Genomic DNA, 19,383 nt, shown 5'->3' on the forward strand with positions numbered 1-19,383 from the left:
TAATTTCCATCGTGATTTCATTGTTGACCCAGAGATCATTCAGGAGCAGATGATTTAATTTTCATGTATTTGTATGATTTTGAGGGTTCCTTTTGGGGTTAATTTCCAGTTTTATTCCACTGTGGTCTGAGAGTATATGTGACATAACTTCTATTTTCTTAAATGTATTGAGACTTGTTTTGTAGCCTCTCATATGATCTATCTTGGAGAATGTTCTATATGCTGATGAAAAGAATGTCTATCTGCAGTTGTTGGGTAGAATGTTTTGTAAACATCTTTTAAGTTCATTTGTTCTAGGGCATACATGAAATCCACAATTTCTTTGTTGACTTTCTGTCTTGACGACCTGCCTAGTGCTGTCGGTAAAGTATTGACGTCCTCCACTATTATTGTGTTGCCATCTAACTAATTTCTTAGGTCTAGTAATAATTGTTTTATAAATTTGGAAGCTCCAGTGTTAGGTGCATATATATTTAGGATTATGACATTTTCCTGTTGGACTGATCCTTTTATCATTATATAATGTCCCTCTTTGTCTTTTTTTTAACTGTTATTGATTTAAAGTCTGTTTTGTCTGATATAAGAATAGCTACTCCTGCTCACTTTTGGTTTCCATTTGCATGACATACCTTTTTCTACCCTTTTACCTTAAGTTTATTTGAGTCCTTTTGTGTTAGGTGAGCCTCTTGAAGACAGCAGATACTTAATTGATGGATTTTTTTTAAATTCTGCCATAAGTGGAGCATTTAGGCTATTTACATTCAATGTTAATATTGAGATGTGAGGTACCATTTTATTCTTCGTGTTAGTTGTTGCCTGAATACCCTTTGGCTTTGTGTGTATGTGTTGTTGTTGTTTTATAGGTCTTGTGAGATTTATGCTTTAAGAAGGTTCTATTTTGGTGTATTTTAAGGCTTGTTTCAAGATTTAGAACTCATTTTAGCAGTTCTTGTAGTGCTGACTTGGTAGTGGCGAATGCTCTTCACATGTTTGCCACGGCCGGGCGCGGTGGCTCAAGCCTGTAATCCCAGCACTCTGGGAGGCTGAGGCGGCGGATCACGAGGTCAGGAGATCGAGACCATCCTGGCTAACACGGTGAAACCCCGTCTTACTAAAAAAATACAAAAAACTAGCCGGGCGAGGTGGCGGGTGCCTGTAGTCCCAGCTATTCGGGAGGCTGAGGTAGGAGAATGGCGTAAACCCGGGAGGCGGAGCTTGCAGTGAGCTGAGATCCGGCCACTGCACTCTAACCCGGGCGACAGAGCGAGACTCCGTCTCAAAAAAAAAAAAAAAAAAAGAAAAGAAAAGAAAACGACTTTACCTCTTTCGTTTATGAAGCTCAATTTTTCTGGATTCAGAATTCTTGATTGGTAATTTTGTTTGAGGAGGCTAAAGATAGGACCCCAGTCCCTTCTGGCTTGTAGGGTTTCTGCTGAGAAATCTGCGTAAATCTGATATGTTTTCCTTTATAGGCTACCTGATGCTTTTGCCTCACAACTCTTATGATTCTTTCCTTCATCTTGACTTTAGAGAACCTGATGACTATGTGCTTAGGTGGTGATCTTTTTGTGATGAATTTCCCAGGTGTTCTTTGATCTTCTTATATTTGGATGTCTCTATCTCTAGCAAGGCCATGGAGATTTTCCTCAATTATTCCCTAACATAAGTTTTCCAGAGTTTTAGATTTCTCTTCTGCCTCAGGAACACCAATTATTCTTAGATTTGGCATTTAACATCATCCCAAAATTTGTGGAGGCTTTGTTCTTTTTTGTTGTTCTTGTGTTTTTCTTTGTCTTCGTCTGATTGGGTTAATTAGGAAGCCTTGTGTTTGAGCTCTGAAGTTCCTCCTTCTACCTGTCCTAGTCTATTGTTGATACTTTCCAGTGCATTTTGTATTTCTCTGAGTTTGCCTTTCATTTCCAGAAGTTGTGATTATATTTTTATGATATCCGTTTATCTGGAGAATTTTTCATCTATAGCCTGTATTGTTTGTTTTTTTAAACTTCTTTAAGTTGGTTTTCACCTTTCTCTGGTATCTCCTTGAGTAGCTTAATAATCAATCCTCCGAATTCTTTATCTGGCAATCAGAGATTTCTTCGTGGTTTGGATCCATTGCTGGGGAGCTAGTGTGGTCTTTGGGGGTGTAATAGAACCTTATTTTGTCATATTACCAGAATTACTTTTCTGGTTCCTTCTCATTTGGATAGACTGTTTCAGTGGAAAGATCTGGAACTCAAGGACTGCTGTTCAGATTAATTTGTCCCACAGGGTGATCCCTTGATGTGGTGCTCTCCCACTTCTTCTAGGAATGGGACTTCTTGAGAGCGGGACTGCAGTGATTGTTATTGTTCTTGTCGGTCTGGCCACACAACAGGGCTATCAGGCTCCAGGCTAGTGCTGGAGATTGTCTGCAAAGTGCCCTGTGATGTGATCCATCTTCAGGTCTCTCAGCTGTCGATACCAGCACCTACTTTGGTGGAGGTGGCAGGGGAGTGAAGTAGACTGTGAGAGTCCTTGGTTGTAGATATGTTTTGCGTGCTGACTTTCTCGAATGCTGGTTATGCTAGGAGTGAAGTTGTCATGTGGACAGACTCAAGACCTCTGGTTAGCCAGGGATGTTGCAGTCAGTGAAATTAGCTATTGTTTTCTCCTTCATTGGAGTAGGGTTATTTTATCATGAGTTCCCATCATATCCTGAGTTGGTTGGCCTCCAGTCAGGAGGTATTACTTTCAAGAGAGCACCAGCTGCAGTAGTAGAAGGAGGGTATAAGCTTACCCTAAGTTGGCCAGAATAAGTATTTCCAGAGTTTCTCAGGTGATGCGCAAGGCCATAAAGCTCCCAAGAATTTATGTCTTTTGTAATTGGCTGCTAAGGTGGGTAGAGAAGTACCATCAGGTGGGAACAGGGTTAGGCCAGTCTGAGCTCAGACTCTCCTTGGGCAGAGATTGCCACACTCCTATGGGGGAGGGGTATGGTTCTTGGGCCAATGGGGTTATGTTTCAGAGGGCATTTTGTTCCATAATACCCTCTGTCATCAAGGAAGTAGGGGAAAACTGGTAGGATTAGGTCTTACCCAGCTCCCATGCAGTTGGTGAGGCCGGTTTTGCCCCTGACAATGTGCCCCACTAGCAGCACTGAGTTTGTCTCCAGGTAGCCTGTGCTCAGCATTCAGACCTTGCCCCAGGCTATAAGCTTCCCTACTGAGAAAGCAAGCAAGGCTTTCAGGCCTCGCCCCTCCCTGCCTTCAAACACTGTTGGCCTTGGCTGCTGCGCTACTCTCTGCAACAGTTCCCGTTCACCCCCAGATTCTGCTCAAGAGAGCTTGCTTCAGTCAAAATTATTACAAAGTTCAGTTGGAACATCACATGCCGGGGCCTATCATGGAGAGGGGGGTGGGGGGGAGGGATTGCATTGGGAGTTATACCTGATGTAAATGACGAGTTGATGGGCGCTGACGAGTTGATGGGTGCAGCACACCAACATGGCACAAGTATACATATGTAACAAACCTGCACATTATGCACATGTACCCTAGAACTTAAAGTATGATAATAATAAATAAAATAAAACAAAAAAAACAAAGTTCAGTTGGAATCTTTTTTCAGCCTGTGATCCCTCCCAGATTCTGCTGGCTGCCTTCCCTGAGGGCCCTAGTGAGATATAGTTAGGGATGGCTTCCCTTGGCTTGACCTGGAGAATGAGAGCACCTACAGTGCTCCTCCGGCTGCTGCTTCTACTTTTATATTTCATGCTAAATCAGTTTCAGCTCTAGGTAAGGTTAAATCCTTCTCCTGTAATCCGGATTTTCAGGGTCCCCAGTGGGGATGTGTTTCCGGAGGCAGGTGTTTCCCCTCACACACTTTGGGAACTCACGGTTTTTTGCCTGCCTCACAGAATTTGTAGCAGTGTGCCACTTCTGTCAAAGGATCTATGAAATCCTTAAGTTTTCCTGGGAATTTACTGTAGTGGTTCTTAGAACAAAAGTCCGTGGTGTGAGTCTCCACACACTGTTCTGTCTGTCCAAGTAGAAGTCCCTTCCCTACTACCATTCCCAGCCTCTGCTAACCACCTTTCAATTTATTCTCTATCTCCATGAAATCAGTATTTTTAGCTTCCACATATGAGTTGGAACATGCAACATTTGTCTTTCTGTGTCTGGCTTATTTCACTTAATATAATTTCCTCCCAGTCTATCCTTGTTGTTGCAAATATAGGATTTCATTCTTCTTATGGTGGAATAATAATCCATTGTGTATAATATACTACATTTTCTTTATCCAGTCATCTGTTGGTGGATAATTAGGTTGATTCTGTATCTTGGCTATTGTGAGTAGCACTGCAATAAACATGAGAATGCAGATTCTGTCTCTGATATACTGACTTTCTTTCTTTGGGATATATACTCAGCAGTGGGATTGCTAAATCATATGATAGGTCTATTTTTATTTTTTTGAGGCAACTCCATACTTTTTTTCATATTAGCTGTATTGATTTACATTCCCACCAATACATCACCCTTTCTCTGCATTCGCACCAGTTTCTGTCTTTTTAATAGTGATCATTCTAATGAGATGATATCTCATTCTGGTTTAGATTTGCATTTCCCTGGTGACTAGCGATGTTGAACATTTTTTCACTTATTTATTGGCCATTTGTATGTCTCCCTTTGAAAAATGTCTACTAATTAATGTCTGCTATAAAAGGAGAAAGGAAACTGGTATTAATTAAGTTCCTGTTATATTCTAGGTATCATTTTGTTTATTCCTACAGCAACCTTACAATGCTGATGGTAACATGATTCTACAGATTAATAAATAGTTTACATCTCTAGTAAACTGCAGAACTGGAATTCAAATCTGTACTCTACTTCCAGTTCTGCACAGTTTAACTTTTTTAAAATTTGTGTTTAACAAATGATAAATATGAAACATATGTGCACAGCTTAAAAATGATGATAAAACAAACCCTATAAAGGATATTAAACAGAAAGTTGGAAGCCCCTTGTGTGTCTCTCTCTAATTGTGTCTACTTCCTCCATCTCTGCATTTAAAGGTAACTATTCTTTTGGCCATGCTTTTACCATCTATATATACTCCTGCAATATCTGGTGCTTTAAGTGTTTTGTAAGTTCATGTAAATGGAATTCTACTATACATATTCTTCAGTGACTTCTTCCATTCAATTTTGTCTTTTCATCTTAATCCAGGTTGATACATATAATTATAGGTTCATTTTTAATTTACATTGTATAGTATAACCCACTAGATAGATATACTGCAATGTTTTAATTGATACTACTGCTGATAAACGCTTATGGTCTTTCTTGTGGTTGGTTTGCACAACTGCTCCAGGTGCACCTGTAAACTATGTAAATTCCCATTTAAGGATTCAGTATTCTATAGATGACCATTAGATCAAGTTTGTTAATATTATTGTTTAAGTTTTCTCTATTCTCGTGGTCTTTATCTGCTTGACTTATGGAGAAAAGTGTCTTGAAATTTCTCTCTCTAATAGTGGATTTGTCCAACTCTATTTACATATTCATCAATTTTCACTTTTTATACTTGGAATTCATGTTATTAGATGCACAAAAATTGATGGTTTTTATCTCTTCTTGATGAATGTAACCTTTAATCATTATTTAGTTACACACTTAAATAATGTAGTTTACCTTCAAGTCTGCTAGATCTAATAATAATGTAATTACATCAGCTCTTTTGGGCTGGTAAATGCCTTGCATATTTTATATTTTAGGTGTGTTTCTTGTAAATGGCATATAACTAGATTTTTTTTCTCTTAACCCAACTTTTATTTTTCCTTTAAGATGATAATTTTGGTTTTGAAAGAAGAGAGAAAAAGTAGCCTAGATTTGCCTGCTTCACTGAAAGGATTATTTCTGGTCCTGGATAAGTGGTTCCATCCGGAGTAAATAGTTTCAATGAGAGAGTTAGGGCAATGAGAGAGTTAGGGGGACCTCATTCCCTTTAATCAGTCAGCCCTCTGCAGGTTACACTCTGGATATGGAGCGGAACCTGTTTCTTTCATGCATACCCTAATCTTAATATTGTATGTTCTTAGAGCCTTTTGAGCCCCAGAAGTTGTTTATAATTTTTTATTGTATGCCTATTTTTATCTACAAGTTTTTATTAGCCTATTATAACTCAATACAGAATTATTTTCATATATTAAAAATATTTTAATCCTCCCAGAAAGGATTTTGCTCCTTTTTCTAAATTCTTATTTATACTTTGCATATACCTCTACTTCTATTACAACTCTTAATGTAGTAAGTTTTATTTTAAAGGACCATCTCCCATAATAAATGATGAATTCATTGGAAACAGGGACTCTGTCTTACTGATAATTGTATACTTAGGGACTAATATTGTGCTGTTAATTGAGCCTTATACGTAGTAGAAAATTAATAATATGTCAGATGAAAAATGAACAAACAGATGAATTAAGTTATTAAACTAACTGACAGGCAATAGAATTCAAATATCACAACATTCTAAATTCTGTACCTCCAGTCAGTGTAGACACTTAAAAGCTTTCACTTTGAATTCTAAAAGAGCAGTTTCAGATATTGAAAGCAGTTTGAAATCATTGTATCAAATCAGGATTATTTCAGTTGTAAGTGGTGGCAACCTGGCTTAAACAGGCTTACATAAATACATGAAAAGTTCAGGGATTCAATCACAACTGAATTCAGGACCCTAAACAATATCAGAAGAGCCCAGTCACTCCAACTCTCTCCATTTGTTAATTAATCGATTTCATTCTCAGGCTGTCCCCTGGATGGTTTCCCACTGTTCAGTTTTACCTCATTTTTAATGCTATTCCCAGCAGTGCCACTGAAGTTTGAAATGTGCTTCAGTTGGGCTGAGTTGGGTCCCTTACTCATTCTTGGACCAGTCATTGTTTCTAGGGATGTACAATACACCGACTTAGATCTCTGTCACATGTTCATAGTTACAGTCGGAGGTGGAGTCACCTCCCCTCAAACAACATGCACGAAGAGTGAAGAGAGTCTTTCCTTAAGGAAAATTAGGGTGCTTTTGCCTAAGGATTAACATATATTGGACTGGCATGAGACACAATGTGCCCATTTCCATAATCTAATCCATATCTTACTTTTAAAAATAAGAAAGCTGAATTAAAAAGATAGGTTATTGCCTAAAGTAATACAGTTTCTTGAATGGTGCTATTTATGTAATAAGCTTACAATACTATATTATAGACTTTTAAACTGACAGAGTTTTGTTTTTATCGTGTTAAAGTACAGCAAGTATAGAGTAAAATATAACATGAAGGAAAGATTCCCATGTAGGTTGTCACTCTGCTGCATTTCAGAACAAGATCCAAGTCACCTAATAGATTTGCTCTTTGGTGTAGTCATTTAAAAATTATGTAAGTACAGTTAAAAATTAGATAAAACTTTTTAATGGTTATAAAATGACTAAAAGCAATCATTCAAACTATAATTCTAAAAAGAGACTTAGAACTTTGCTGGCATCTTGCGTAGTTAGGAGAACAGAACTTATTAAGAAAATGTGGCCATGTTGAATAGACATATACTGTTTTCTGATTTAAGACTTTTTAAAAATACTTTGAAAGGGTTTTCATTCAGAGAGCAATTGAGATTTTTAACAACACGTATTTTGTTTAACAGAATACTTTTTGAGTCTTGAAATTTCTAGTCAAATTCACACTCACTTTCTTCTACAAATTCCTCTTCTCTTTTTGTCATCTTGTAGCAAAAAGGGAAATAAGTTGAAGAATATTCTTCAACTAATGAGTAATGAAGAACTAATGCATTCTTCAACTAACAAATAATGAGTTCCAGACTCTGCAGGTCTCTTAATAGGTATTAAAACACTATTTGTTTCTTCCATCTGTTTTCAGACTTTGTGAACACTCTGTTTATTTTACTCTTATCAGTTTAACAATTGGCCTCATTGCTTCCATTTTAGAAATACTTTTTCTGAAAAGGTGTCTGGAGGTTGAAGAATAAAATACTGAGCAGATTATTTGAATATTAACTTACTGTTTAAAAGTAAGTTTATCCTATGTTTTTGGATGCCTTGTTGTTTTCTGCTTGTCTATATTGCCACCCATTTTGAGAACTTCTTAATGGGAAATGAATGGTTTCGAAGAGTATTGTCCATCTCCACATTAATGCTGATTTATCAAAATGTCAGTTGATCTAAAATTTCTGTTGTCTGCATTTATATTGCTTTTATAGGGACTCCTCGGAAATAGAGGGCCTCCTGGACCTCCTGGTCTCAAAGGAACTCAGGTATGGAAGAAGTGATATCCAGTCAGCTTCAGCAAGGTTTTTAGTTAAAAGTTTCCCTTTTTATTTATTGTGGGCCTTCAGTTTTTGCTTAAACATCATCAGATTTCCAGTTACCATTTTATTTATTTATTTAGACAGAGTCTTGCTCTCTTTCCCAGGATGGAGTGCAGTGGTGCAATCTTGGCTCACTGCAGCCTCGACCTCCTGGGCTCCAGCAATCCTCCTACCTCAACCTCCCAAGTAGCTGGGAGTACAGGTGCACCACCATTAGCCTGGCTAATTTTTGTATTTTTTGTAAAGACACAGTTTTGCTGTATTAGCCAGGTTGGCCTACTTCTGGCCTCAAGCAGTCCTCCCACTTAAACATTCCAGAGTGCTGGGATTACAGGCATGAGCCACTGTGCCCAGCCTTCAAGTTAACACTTTATTTTGCCAGTTATGGAATAGAATTTAGAATCATTTTACAGTGTTCTGAATTCATTAAATGATTTATGTTAGTGGTCTCCAATGGAATGTCTGAAGAATCTGAACCCAGAATCTCACTCATATATATTAGAATTTTTATTTACTATTTGTGAGTACTTAATATTTTTGAACCAATAAATTATATTTTAATTGAATTGTGAATTGAACAAAATGTTTACCAAATAAATAATATATACTATATGATTCTGGGGAGGTCTGTATGTATTACTCAGAAAGCAATCAACTGTTTTTTAAAGGTAAATCAGTATATTCAGTAAATATGTCTGTAAATGGAGTAAAAACACTTACTGCTTTTTTATTCTCTTAGAGAATTATGAATAAAAACTTTTAATTTTTTTTCTATATTCATCTTCAGTCTCTATCCACCGATATAGTTTTTGGTCCTTACAAGAATGCACCAGGTTCACACAAAAAACTAAAGTGTTGTGGGGTGATGGAGTTCAGAGTACAAGAAAATAACAGCATTATTTTCATCACATCTCAGAATGAGCCTCACATTTTAGAATAAATAGAGAAAAGAAGAGTTTACATTTTTAAATACCTATTTTAGGCCATAATATGTTCTAATTTTTGTTTTTAAGGGAGAAGAAGGACCAATTGGACCCTTTGGGGAACTGGGGCCACGAGTAGGTATCGTATAAATAATTTTCCATAAGTGATTTTCTTGAAAATAGCTGTTCTATAAATGTTTTTAACATCATAACATTTTACATTATAGTGAAGGACAAAAATGAAAACAAACTATAGTCATAAAATGCTCCAAAATAAAATAGGCCAATAACTGGAAGTCTCAAAGATAGTTTGAATGATGTTATGCCTACTATGTAGTTACTTGCTATTTTGGTGGTCTATAGACTTAATAATTTGTGCAAATTGTTTATAAATTTCTTGAAATGTAATAGGAAGCTAAATACTTTAGCCATTTTAGTAATATTCTGAGATTTCCTGTTTTCTAAATGTGTTAGTAAAATTATGGAAGGCTAATAAGATGTATTTTCTGCCAGTGTTTTTGTCAGATAATACCATGGGTAATATGTGAATTGTTTTCAAGTTCTAGAAATGAATTATTTAAAAATTTTTGGTATACATGACCAAAGTTTACCTTATGAAATAATTAAGTTATATGTGTTTCATTTATTTTAAGAGGCGTTAGACTCATATGAAATACATCTCATTTCTTTTCTTGACAACATCATAAAGTACTGGTTCTTCTTCTTTTTTTTTTTTTTTTTTTTTTTTTTTTTGAGATGGAGTCTCACTCTGTCATCCAAGCTGGAGTATAGTGGCGTGATCTCGACTCACTGCAACCTCCACCTCCTGGGTTCAAGCAAATCTCCTGCCTCAGCCTCCCAAGTAGCTAGGATTACAGGCATGTGCCACCATGCCCTGCTAAGTTTTGTATTTTTAGTAGAGATGGGGTTTCACCATGTTGGCAAGGCTGGTCTTGAACTCCTGGCCTCAGGTGATCTGCCCACCTGGCCTCTCAAAGTGCTGGAATTACAGGAGTGAGCCACCATGTCTGGCCAAAGTACTGGTTCTTAAAATGCTTTTACATTTAAAAAGATTGTAATTATTTCTTTCACATTTTTACCTTACTAGCACATATATTGCTACTATCCCATTGGGGGTAAAAAAGAGTTTTCATTTTATTTTTTGTGAGAATTATATAACAGAAAAACTGGAATTTGACCCCAATAAAATTGATCTTATTTAAAATTTACTTCCTTTGAAAACAGGAGAATCATATTCACCTCTGGTCTACACAATCTTAATATTACTAATTACTATTGTTGCTATTTGTTGAATATCAATTTAGGGCCTAATATTGCTATAAGTATATGAATCATCTTTAATCCTGAAAACAACTCTGCAAGATATCATTCCTATTTTTAGATTTGAAAATAAGGTTTTAATATTACATGTTCAAGTATAACACAATCAAATCAAAATCAATACAATATGATAGAATTTAAGTAGGACAAGAAGTTATGATTCTGTTACTGATACTCTGAATCGCTTGATTTCAAAGACTTTGAAAATGTGCTGATACCAGATTCCAGTGAGATTCTTTCCATAATGTAAATATGTATAACTCTATCTTAATATCCTACACAGTGCTTGAAATAGTATTATTAAAGATAAAAGGAATGTCACACTAAGGCTTTTACCAAGCAGTGGAAATAAAAATAGAAATTGTTTTGTAAATATCATGGAAAAAATCTAATAATTCAGGTTCTTAACTCTATTTCTTGTTCTGTGTGTCTAACTTAATTAGAGAACAATTGATATTTAGTAATAATAGGATGGTTTTCAGTTCTTTGCTTTGCTTTTTGCTTGTTAGGAAATTATTCGATAATTTCGAGCAGGCAAAAGCAAAAATTAGAATGTTTATTGCTTATTAGACTAGAAGTCTTAAATACAGTTGTAAGTGGCTAAATCTTTTATGTGTGGTAAAAACAGAATGTGAGCCAGAGGGTTGTTCTGTTCCACTTTAAGAAGAAAAAATATGAGCATGTCTTAATTGACAACAGCAATAAAATCCAATATAGCAGGGGTCCCCAACCCCCAGGCCATGGACTGGGCGTGAGCTTTACCACTTGTATTAGTCAAGGTTCTCTAGAGGGATAGAACTAATAGGATATATATAAAGGGGAGTTTATTAAGTATTAATTTACACGATCACAAGGTCCCACAATAGGCTGTCTGCAAGCTGAGGAGCAAGGAGAACCAGTCTGAGTCCCAAAACTAAAGAACTTGGAGTCCAATGATGGAAGGCAGAGAAACATCCAGCATGGGAGAAAGATGCAGGCTGGGAGGCTAGGGCAGTCTCTCTTTTTCACATGTTTCTACCTGCTTTATATTTGCTGGCAGTTTATTAGATTGTGTGCACCAGATTAAGGGTGGATCTGCCTTCCGCAGCTCACTGACTCAAATGTTAATCTCTTTTGGCAACACCCTCACAGACACACCCAGGATCAATACTTCATATCCTTCAATCCAATCAAGTTGACACTCAGTATTGACCATCTAACTGCCTGAACTTCACCTCCTGTCAGATGAGCAGCAGCATTAGATTCTCATAGGAGCGGAAACGCTGTTGTGAACTGTGCAAGCAAGGGATCTAGGTTGTGTGATCTTTATGAGAATCTAATGCCTGATGATCTTCTGAGGTGGACCAGTTTCATCCCGAAACCATACCCTGCCACCTCATCTGTGGACCTGCTCTCCCCCACTGATCTTATCCTCTATTCTTTTCAGCTACTCACTGCTACAGTCATACCCTTTACTTTGTCATTACCAGTGATAGCAACCTCTCATTTTCAATTTTAAACTTCTCATTTCCCAACCACCATCTTTCTTTCTAATACATCTCTCTTATTATCCAATCTAATAAACCCAATAGGAATATCAATGCATTGATTCTGCTGCTTTTCCATTGTGTCTTGTCTCCTTTATGATCACAAATTCCTCATCTTGCTTAAAACATTATCATTATTCCTTTGATTACATTCTGAATTCTGTCTTCAAACCTATTTATTCTCTTGCTTTTCTAAATTATTACTTTATACTTTGTTTCTTCAAACTCTGTTCAGTTCTCTCTCATCCTTATTCTTAGCCTTTGCCTTACATCCTACTTTCCTGAGAAGATTGAAGTAACCAGAAGAGAACTTACAGTTTTCTGCCATTGCATGAACCCACCTTCTTCTATCTATGCTCTGCTTTCTTTCCTGTTGTTGTTGATGAGCAGGCCATTTTTCAAGCTAAGGAAAACTTCCACTTGTTTACTGCATACTCTGTCCTCTTGACTACTCAAGATAATTGGTCCAACAGTTCTCTCTGTCTCTGCTATATTTTCTTTTCCGTACACAAAATCATTCTTATCAGCATATAAAGCTGCTGCTATTCTTCTAGCTTAAAAACAAAAACAAAACTTTTTTGGTCTCAGTTTCCCTTCCAGGTGTTACCCTATTTTTATCTTTCCCTTTTCAGTAAAACTCCTCAAAAGTGTTATCTATACATGCTCTTTCAGTTTTTCTCTTCCCTCTATCTGCTTAAACCACATTTGTTCCCACCACTGCAATACAAACAATCTGATCAATACGATCAGTGGTTTCTGTATTGCTGGATCCAATTGTCATTTCTCAATCCTCAGAGTCCTCTTATTACTCAGTACTTCTATTCTTAAGAATTTGGCAAGATCACTCTCTCCTCCTTGAAACAATTTCTTTACTTTCATGATTTTTCTCCTAACTTTCTGGCACAAATTAAATATTTTTCTAATTTCTTCAAATTCTAAGTTTTGGAATACCCCAAAGCTTGGCCTGTGGATTTCTCATTTCTATCTATACTCACTGGCTAAATGAGGTCATCCAGCCTAGGGCTTTAAATACCGTCAAAATGCTGGTGGTTTCCAAGATTATTTCTTGTTATCAGATCTTTCTACCTGTTAAATTCTGGACTTGTATAAATAACTACCACAAGATCTCTCCATTTAGATGTCTAACAAGCATATCAAACTAAAATGTCCAAAACTTAGCTTCTTACTTACCCTCCAAACCTGTTTTCAGTCTTCTTCATTTCATTTGGTCTGCTACTCTTACATTAAAATCCTGAGATTCATTTTTGACTCTTCTCTTTCTCCCACATTTCACACATGACCCGCCAGCAGTTCCTGGAAGCTCTACCTTCATATTATATCCAGAATCTTACCACTCTGCTACCACCCTGATTCACAACCCCATCATCTCTCACTTGGATTATTGTACTAGACTCTTATTCGGACTCTCTTCTTCTACCCTGGAATCAAAGTGATCCTGTTAAAACTTAGATCTTATCAGTTTTCTCCTTAAACCTTGTCTAAGACTTCCTGTCTCACTCAGATAAAAGTCAAAGTCTTAACTGCAACCTACAAGGCCCTATGTGACCTGACTTCTCATCCCCCATTTCCTTCTTTGACCTCATCACTTTACTGGTCTTCTCCTCTCAATTCTTCAACTTCTCCTGGTTTCTCCAACATACTACACACATTTTAGCTGTAGTGCCTGTGCACATGCCCTTTTCCTCGGCCTAGAATACTTTTCCTTCAGATATCCATATAACTTGTCCCTTTCTTTAGGTCTTTACTCAAATGCCACCAAACTGCCAACTCCCCCAGGGAATGGCACTCTCTAGGGAAGTTGGTTGAGGGTCAAGGGTCACACACTTCACAGAACCCTGGGATCTCTCTTCTCTCCCTAGGCCTGGGGAAATAGCCTCTCTCTCACTCTCTCTCTCTCTCATTGTCATCAAAGACAAGTCACTTCTTACCTTTAGACTCTCTGAAAACTAAAGTAAGAATACAAGTAATCTGCAAACAACTTTTTGGTGAGGTCTTCTTTCCTGGAATCTTATGAACACTTTCAATAAAACTCCCACAACTGTTTATATATCCCTTCCTTGCTTGATTTGTTGCCTTTCATATTACCACTACCTAACATACTATATATTTTACTAATTTTTTAAAACGTTGTTATTCTCACTAAAATATAAGCTCTATGAGGGCAGGTATGTTTAGTGCAATCCTCAATCCTCTGCATCTAGAACTGTTCATGGCACGCAGTAGACAGATGGATATTTGTAGAATGAATGGCAAATGAGTATGATGAAATACATTTATCAAATAATGTTAAAGTGTTTAATTTTATAAGAATAGTCTAAATTTCATATATCTTAGGAAACTTTCAAAAATGAGAATGACTAAACATATATACTTTCTTCTTTTATTCTGTTCTGTTCTAGGGAAAACCAGGTCAAAAGGGGTATGCAGGTGAACCAGGACCAGAAGGCTTAAAGGTAAAGCAACTGACTTTATTATCAGTTTTAAAATATAATTTTCAGAAACATAAAATTATGACTTTCATACAAATATAAAATGAACACATCAACTTAAAAAGAACCGGTAAGATGTTAAAACTGTTACAAAGAGCAACTAAGAATCTATATCTTTATATCTGTATCTATTTATATGCAGGTTGAGTATCCCCTGTCTGAAATGCATGGAACCAGAAGTGTTTCAGATTTCAGATTTTTTTGGAGTTTTGAATATTTGTATTATACATGCTTACAAGTTAAGCATCCCAAATCCAAAAATCTGGATTTTTGCTCCAATGAGCATTTCCTTTCAATGTCATGCTGGTACTCAAAAAGTTTCAGATTTTGGAACATTTATTATTTCAGATCTTGGATCTTGGATGCCCAATCTGTGTATCTGTGATTATGTCTGTGTCTATATTCTATATCTATGTATGTGATTTAATAAAGAAATGTTAGGATAAGATTTGTGGGTTGCATACAGGGCAATAAACCATAACTTCTGGGGTTATCAATTCTACTGGGTAGAAATCTACAAGTTCATATAACTTTACTAAGTCTGGATCTTTTAATCACTAGTAAACAGTGAGTCTAAGTATATTCACTAGATAATCACTGGGTAACCTTCATCACTTTATGATATTAAAAAGATATATCACTCATTATTTACTTTATTTCCAAGGTCTTGGATAATTTTTTTATAACACCAACAAATATAAAGTAATGCAATGGTTTATTACATACAGAATTGAGACCTGAAAGAAACTAGCTTATAAGAATTGGTAAGTTTTGCAAATTTAAAATTTAACTATAAATTGATGTAGTCACAGCATTTTTACTAAGTTTCCTAAAGCTAATTTTTTTTTTTAATTAAACTCATCCTTTTTATGATGCTGGAACCTAAGGAAAAGCTAAACAACACTTTTCGAGCTTGATAAAGAAATATGAGCTAAAGTATGTTTTAATGTATCAGTATATATGAAGCTAAAGTTATCCTGGGGCATAATATATGTACCTGACTCTTTCTCAAGTTACATACAAAAGTCCTCTGAAAAATAGGATAGTAGTATTTATAAACAGAAGGCTTAATCAATTCACCTTTACTGGGATTAACAATTCTTCTTTACTTGACTGCCAAATAGTGCTAGGAAATCCAACTGTGAGTTACCATCCAGTGAAACTGGCAAGAAATGGAATCTTAGTTATTTTTATACTTTCTCTCTCTAGAATCACACCAAAATCTAGGCGGCTTCTGTGTTACCTAGTAAACAGAGGAAATTTTGTAATGTTCATTCCTTCCTAGCTGTCACTGAAATTTGCGTTTCAGTACATCATGTAGGTATTAACTGGGACCTGGCACTCCCTTGGGGAGTTGGTTAAGGAACACACTCTTCATAGAACCCTAGATCTGTGTTCTCTTTCTAGGCCTGGGGAAATAGCTTCTCTCTCTCTCTTTCGTTGTTGTCAAAGACAAGTAACTTCTTACCTTCAGACTCTGAAACTAAAGAATGCAAGTAATCTGCAAACAACTTTTGCTTTTTGACTGTTAACACAAACTTCCCTTAAAACTAAGTAACACAAAGGGTTCATCTTTTTTGGAATTTAAGAAGGGTAACCTATGGGTAAGGAATGAAAAATACTAGAAAACTAATAATCCATATATTATTCTTCCATAAATTTTCCATAAATGCTGTCTAATGAGCTGCCTGTTAAAGTTAGTTATTAAAACCTACTGCAGTGCTTCACTCTTTACTGTTTTGTCTAAATACATACAGAAACTGAAAAGAAAACTTGTGTAGACTTTGAAAGTTTATTTCAGTGATCACTCATGATGAATATTACGTTTCAGTGCTTAAAATCACCACTATCCAATAGAAATGCAGTAAGAACCAGATATGAGCCACATTAAATAATGAAAAGAAAGAAGTAAAATTAATTTAATAGTATGTTTTATTTAACTCAAGATGTCAAAACATTATATCCTTTAAACATGTAATCAATATTGAAATTATTAATGAGATGTTTTATATTCTTGTTTTGTAGAAAGTCTTTGAAATCTGATGCATTTTTTTATACTTATATCACACTTCAATTGAGACCAGCCTATTTCAAATATTCAGTAGCCACACGTCATTATTGGCTACAATATTGTTCAGTATCTTAACATCTTACTGTTCTATACTGGAATATAATTATTAATGTTTAGACAGTAATTGATTAATTTTAGACATAACATATTTAATCTGTTTCTGTACACAAAATGTATATTGCTATTAGAGTATGTCTCTGTGGTACTTTGAACTTAATCTTTTACCTTTTGTTAATCTCTACCTTTGCCGATGCCATTCCTCACCACCAAAAATGGCCCTTCCTCATTACCAGTGTTAAGTATCCCATATTTTTCAGAGCCCCATTTACAGTTTCATAATCCATTATCTGAAATCATTAATGTTTGGATTTTTGAAAAGTAACATGTCACATATAGTATATTTTATTTACCACTACAAGAAGGGTGTGGGACAGCATACCATAATTAGATATATTAATATTTCTGTAGTGAAATGTAAGGATGTTCAGATTAATTGGAATACATCAAGACTATAAATGGCCTTATTCAGAACAAAATAAGCTTTACTACCAAATCAATCCAAGTTAGGTCAAGTTTGCCACCAAATGAGTTGTGAAAAACTCTGAGTTTTCAGAGCTTTATGGACTGCAAAATTTTGTTTCAGAGGTTATGAACATGCGTTACTTCTCCAGTGATGCCAGCTCTAGCTGTTCCAGTTCACAGGGTGCCTGCTCCTAGGACCTCCTTTAGTACTTAACCTGTACCATGTATTGTTCTATTTGAGCAAATAGAACATGTCTGTGGAAAAGACTTTAATTTCCTTCTTCTTAATACTTTTCACTGTGCTTACAACTCTGCCTTTTACAGAGTACACCTCAATAAAGATTTTATTTTTAAAAATTTTATTTATAAAAGTGATTAAAAGTCACAAATAGGAGAATATTTTTTAAGAAAATAGATTATTACCTGATATGGTTTGGATTTGTGTCCCTGCACAACTCTCATGTCAAATTGGAGGAGGGACCTAGTGGGAAGCGATTGGCTCATTGGGGCGGATTTCCGTTTTGCTCTTCTTGTGATAGTGAGTGAGTTCTCACGAGATCTGATGGCTTAAACGTGTGTGGCACTTCCCCCTTTGCTCTCACTCTCTCCTGCTCCAACATGTGAAGTTGTGCTTGCTTCCCCTTTACCTTCCACCATGATTATAAGTTTCCTGAGGCCTCCCAGTCATGCCTGGTGTTAAACCGTGGAATTGTGAGTTAATTAAACCTCTTTTCTTCATAAACTACCCAGTCTCAGGTAGTTCTTTATAGCAGTGTAAGAACAGACTGATACATTACTATTTGAATGAAAATAGAGGGTAGGCCACATTTCATAGAAATACTCTAACATAAGTGTTTTAAAATTTTTATTTTAAGTTCTGGGCTACATGTGCAGGATATATAGGTTTGTTATATAGGTAAACGTATGCCATGGTGGTTTGCTGCACCTATAACAAAGTTTTAAGTAACTGAAATTTCCTTTGCCTTTTTCTAGGTTATGACTAGATAATTGCATTAAAAATGAAAGTTGAAACTGTCATGAATAATCTAGCTTGAAAAATAACTGTTTTTGCAACTTTATATTCTTTTTTGACAGGGAGAAGTAGGAGATCAAGGAAATATTGGGAAAATTGGTGAAACAGTAAGCTTATTTTATGCTCTTATTTTTTTTAATCAACTATAAGCATTTTTAGGAATCATATTAGCCATGATTATGTTCGCTATAATCAAGTTACTCAGAATCAGAGTAATTCTTATCCACTACAAATTTAAACTTACTTGTGATGTTTCTACTGACAAATAAAACCTAATGTACAAGAGAGAAATGAGAGAAAACACAATTGATGATGTTTTCATCCAATATAAACTATATTTGTGACCTCAGAAACATTGTTACTAATATTTGGTTTTTAATTTTATTCTGATAGCTTCAATCTAAATTTGACCTTAACATTTTTCATTAATTATATTTATTATTATTATTATTATTATTATTATTATTATTATTATTTGAGATGGAGTCTTGCTCTGTCGCCCAGGCTGGAGTGCAGTGGCACAATCTCGGCTCACTGCAACCTCTGCCTCCCACGTTCAAGCGATTCTCCTGCCTCAGCCTTCTGGGATAGCTGGAGTTACAGGTGTGCGCCACAATACACCCGGCTAATTTTTGTATTTTTGGTAGAGACGGCATTTCCCCATGTTGACCAGGCTAATCTCGAACTCCTGACCTCAAGTAATCCACCTGCCTCAGCTTCCCAAAGTGCTGGGATTACAGGTGTGAGCCACAGCGCTCAGCCATTTTTCATTATTAAAAAACTTATTAAATTATATAATAATTTAATAGCTTGAAGATAATTTTTCTTTAGGTTTGAAAAGTGAGGTAAACTAAGAGATATTGAGCTGGAAAGTATAATTGTGTTCCTCAAATAAAGATTGAATTGTTCAAATTAATATTATTGTGGAAGAACAGGCTTCATATTGTATTTGAATCAGATTTGTTAGAAGTAATTTTATTTTTTACAATGAAGAAAGCCAGCCAAAATATTCTCTAACAAATGAACTTACATAGCATATATAAAGTGGAACATTAAATTAACACCAGGAAAGTGAATTTATTTACAGAGTGTGCTAAATTAAT

General features: G+C 35.8%; 1 protein-coding gene across 1 annotated transcript in view; it reads left to right on the plus strand.

Annotated features, from left to right (window-relative positions):
• The window catches only part of COL24A1 (collagen type XXIV alpha 1 chain), a 390,023-nt gene that overhangs the window by 169,871 nt on the left and 200,769 nt on the right, over nt 1-19,383 (plus strand). The window contains exons 21-24 of the mRNA XM_007978084.3: nt 8,247-8,300; nt 9,368-9,412; nt 14,565-14,618; nt 18,343-18,387. Coding sequence (XP_007976275.3) covers nt 8,247-8,300; nt 9,368-9,412; nt 14,565-14,618; nt 18,343-18,387 — 198 coding nt within the window. The remainder of the gene's footprint in view (nt 1-8,246; nt 8,301-9,367; nt 9,413-14,564; nt 14,619-18,342; nt 18,388-19,383) is intronic.

This window comes from Chlorocebus sabaeus, chromosome 20 (assembly GCF_047675955.1).
Source record: "Chlorocebus sabaeus isolate Y175 chromosome 20, mChlSab1.0.hap1, whole genome shotgun sequence".
Lineage (NCBI taxonomy): Eukaryota > Metazoa > Chordata > Mammalia > Primates > Cercopithecidae > Chlorocebus > Chlorocebus sabaeus.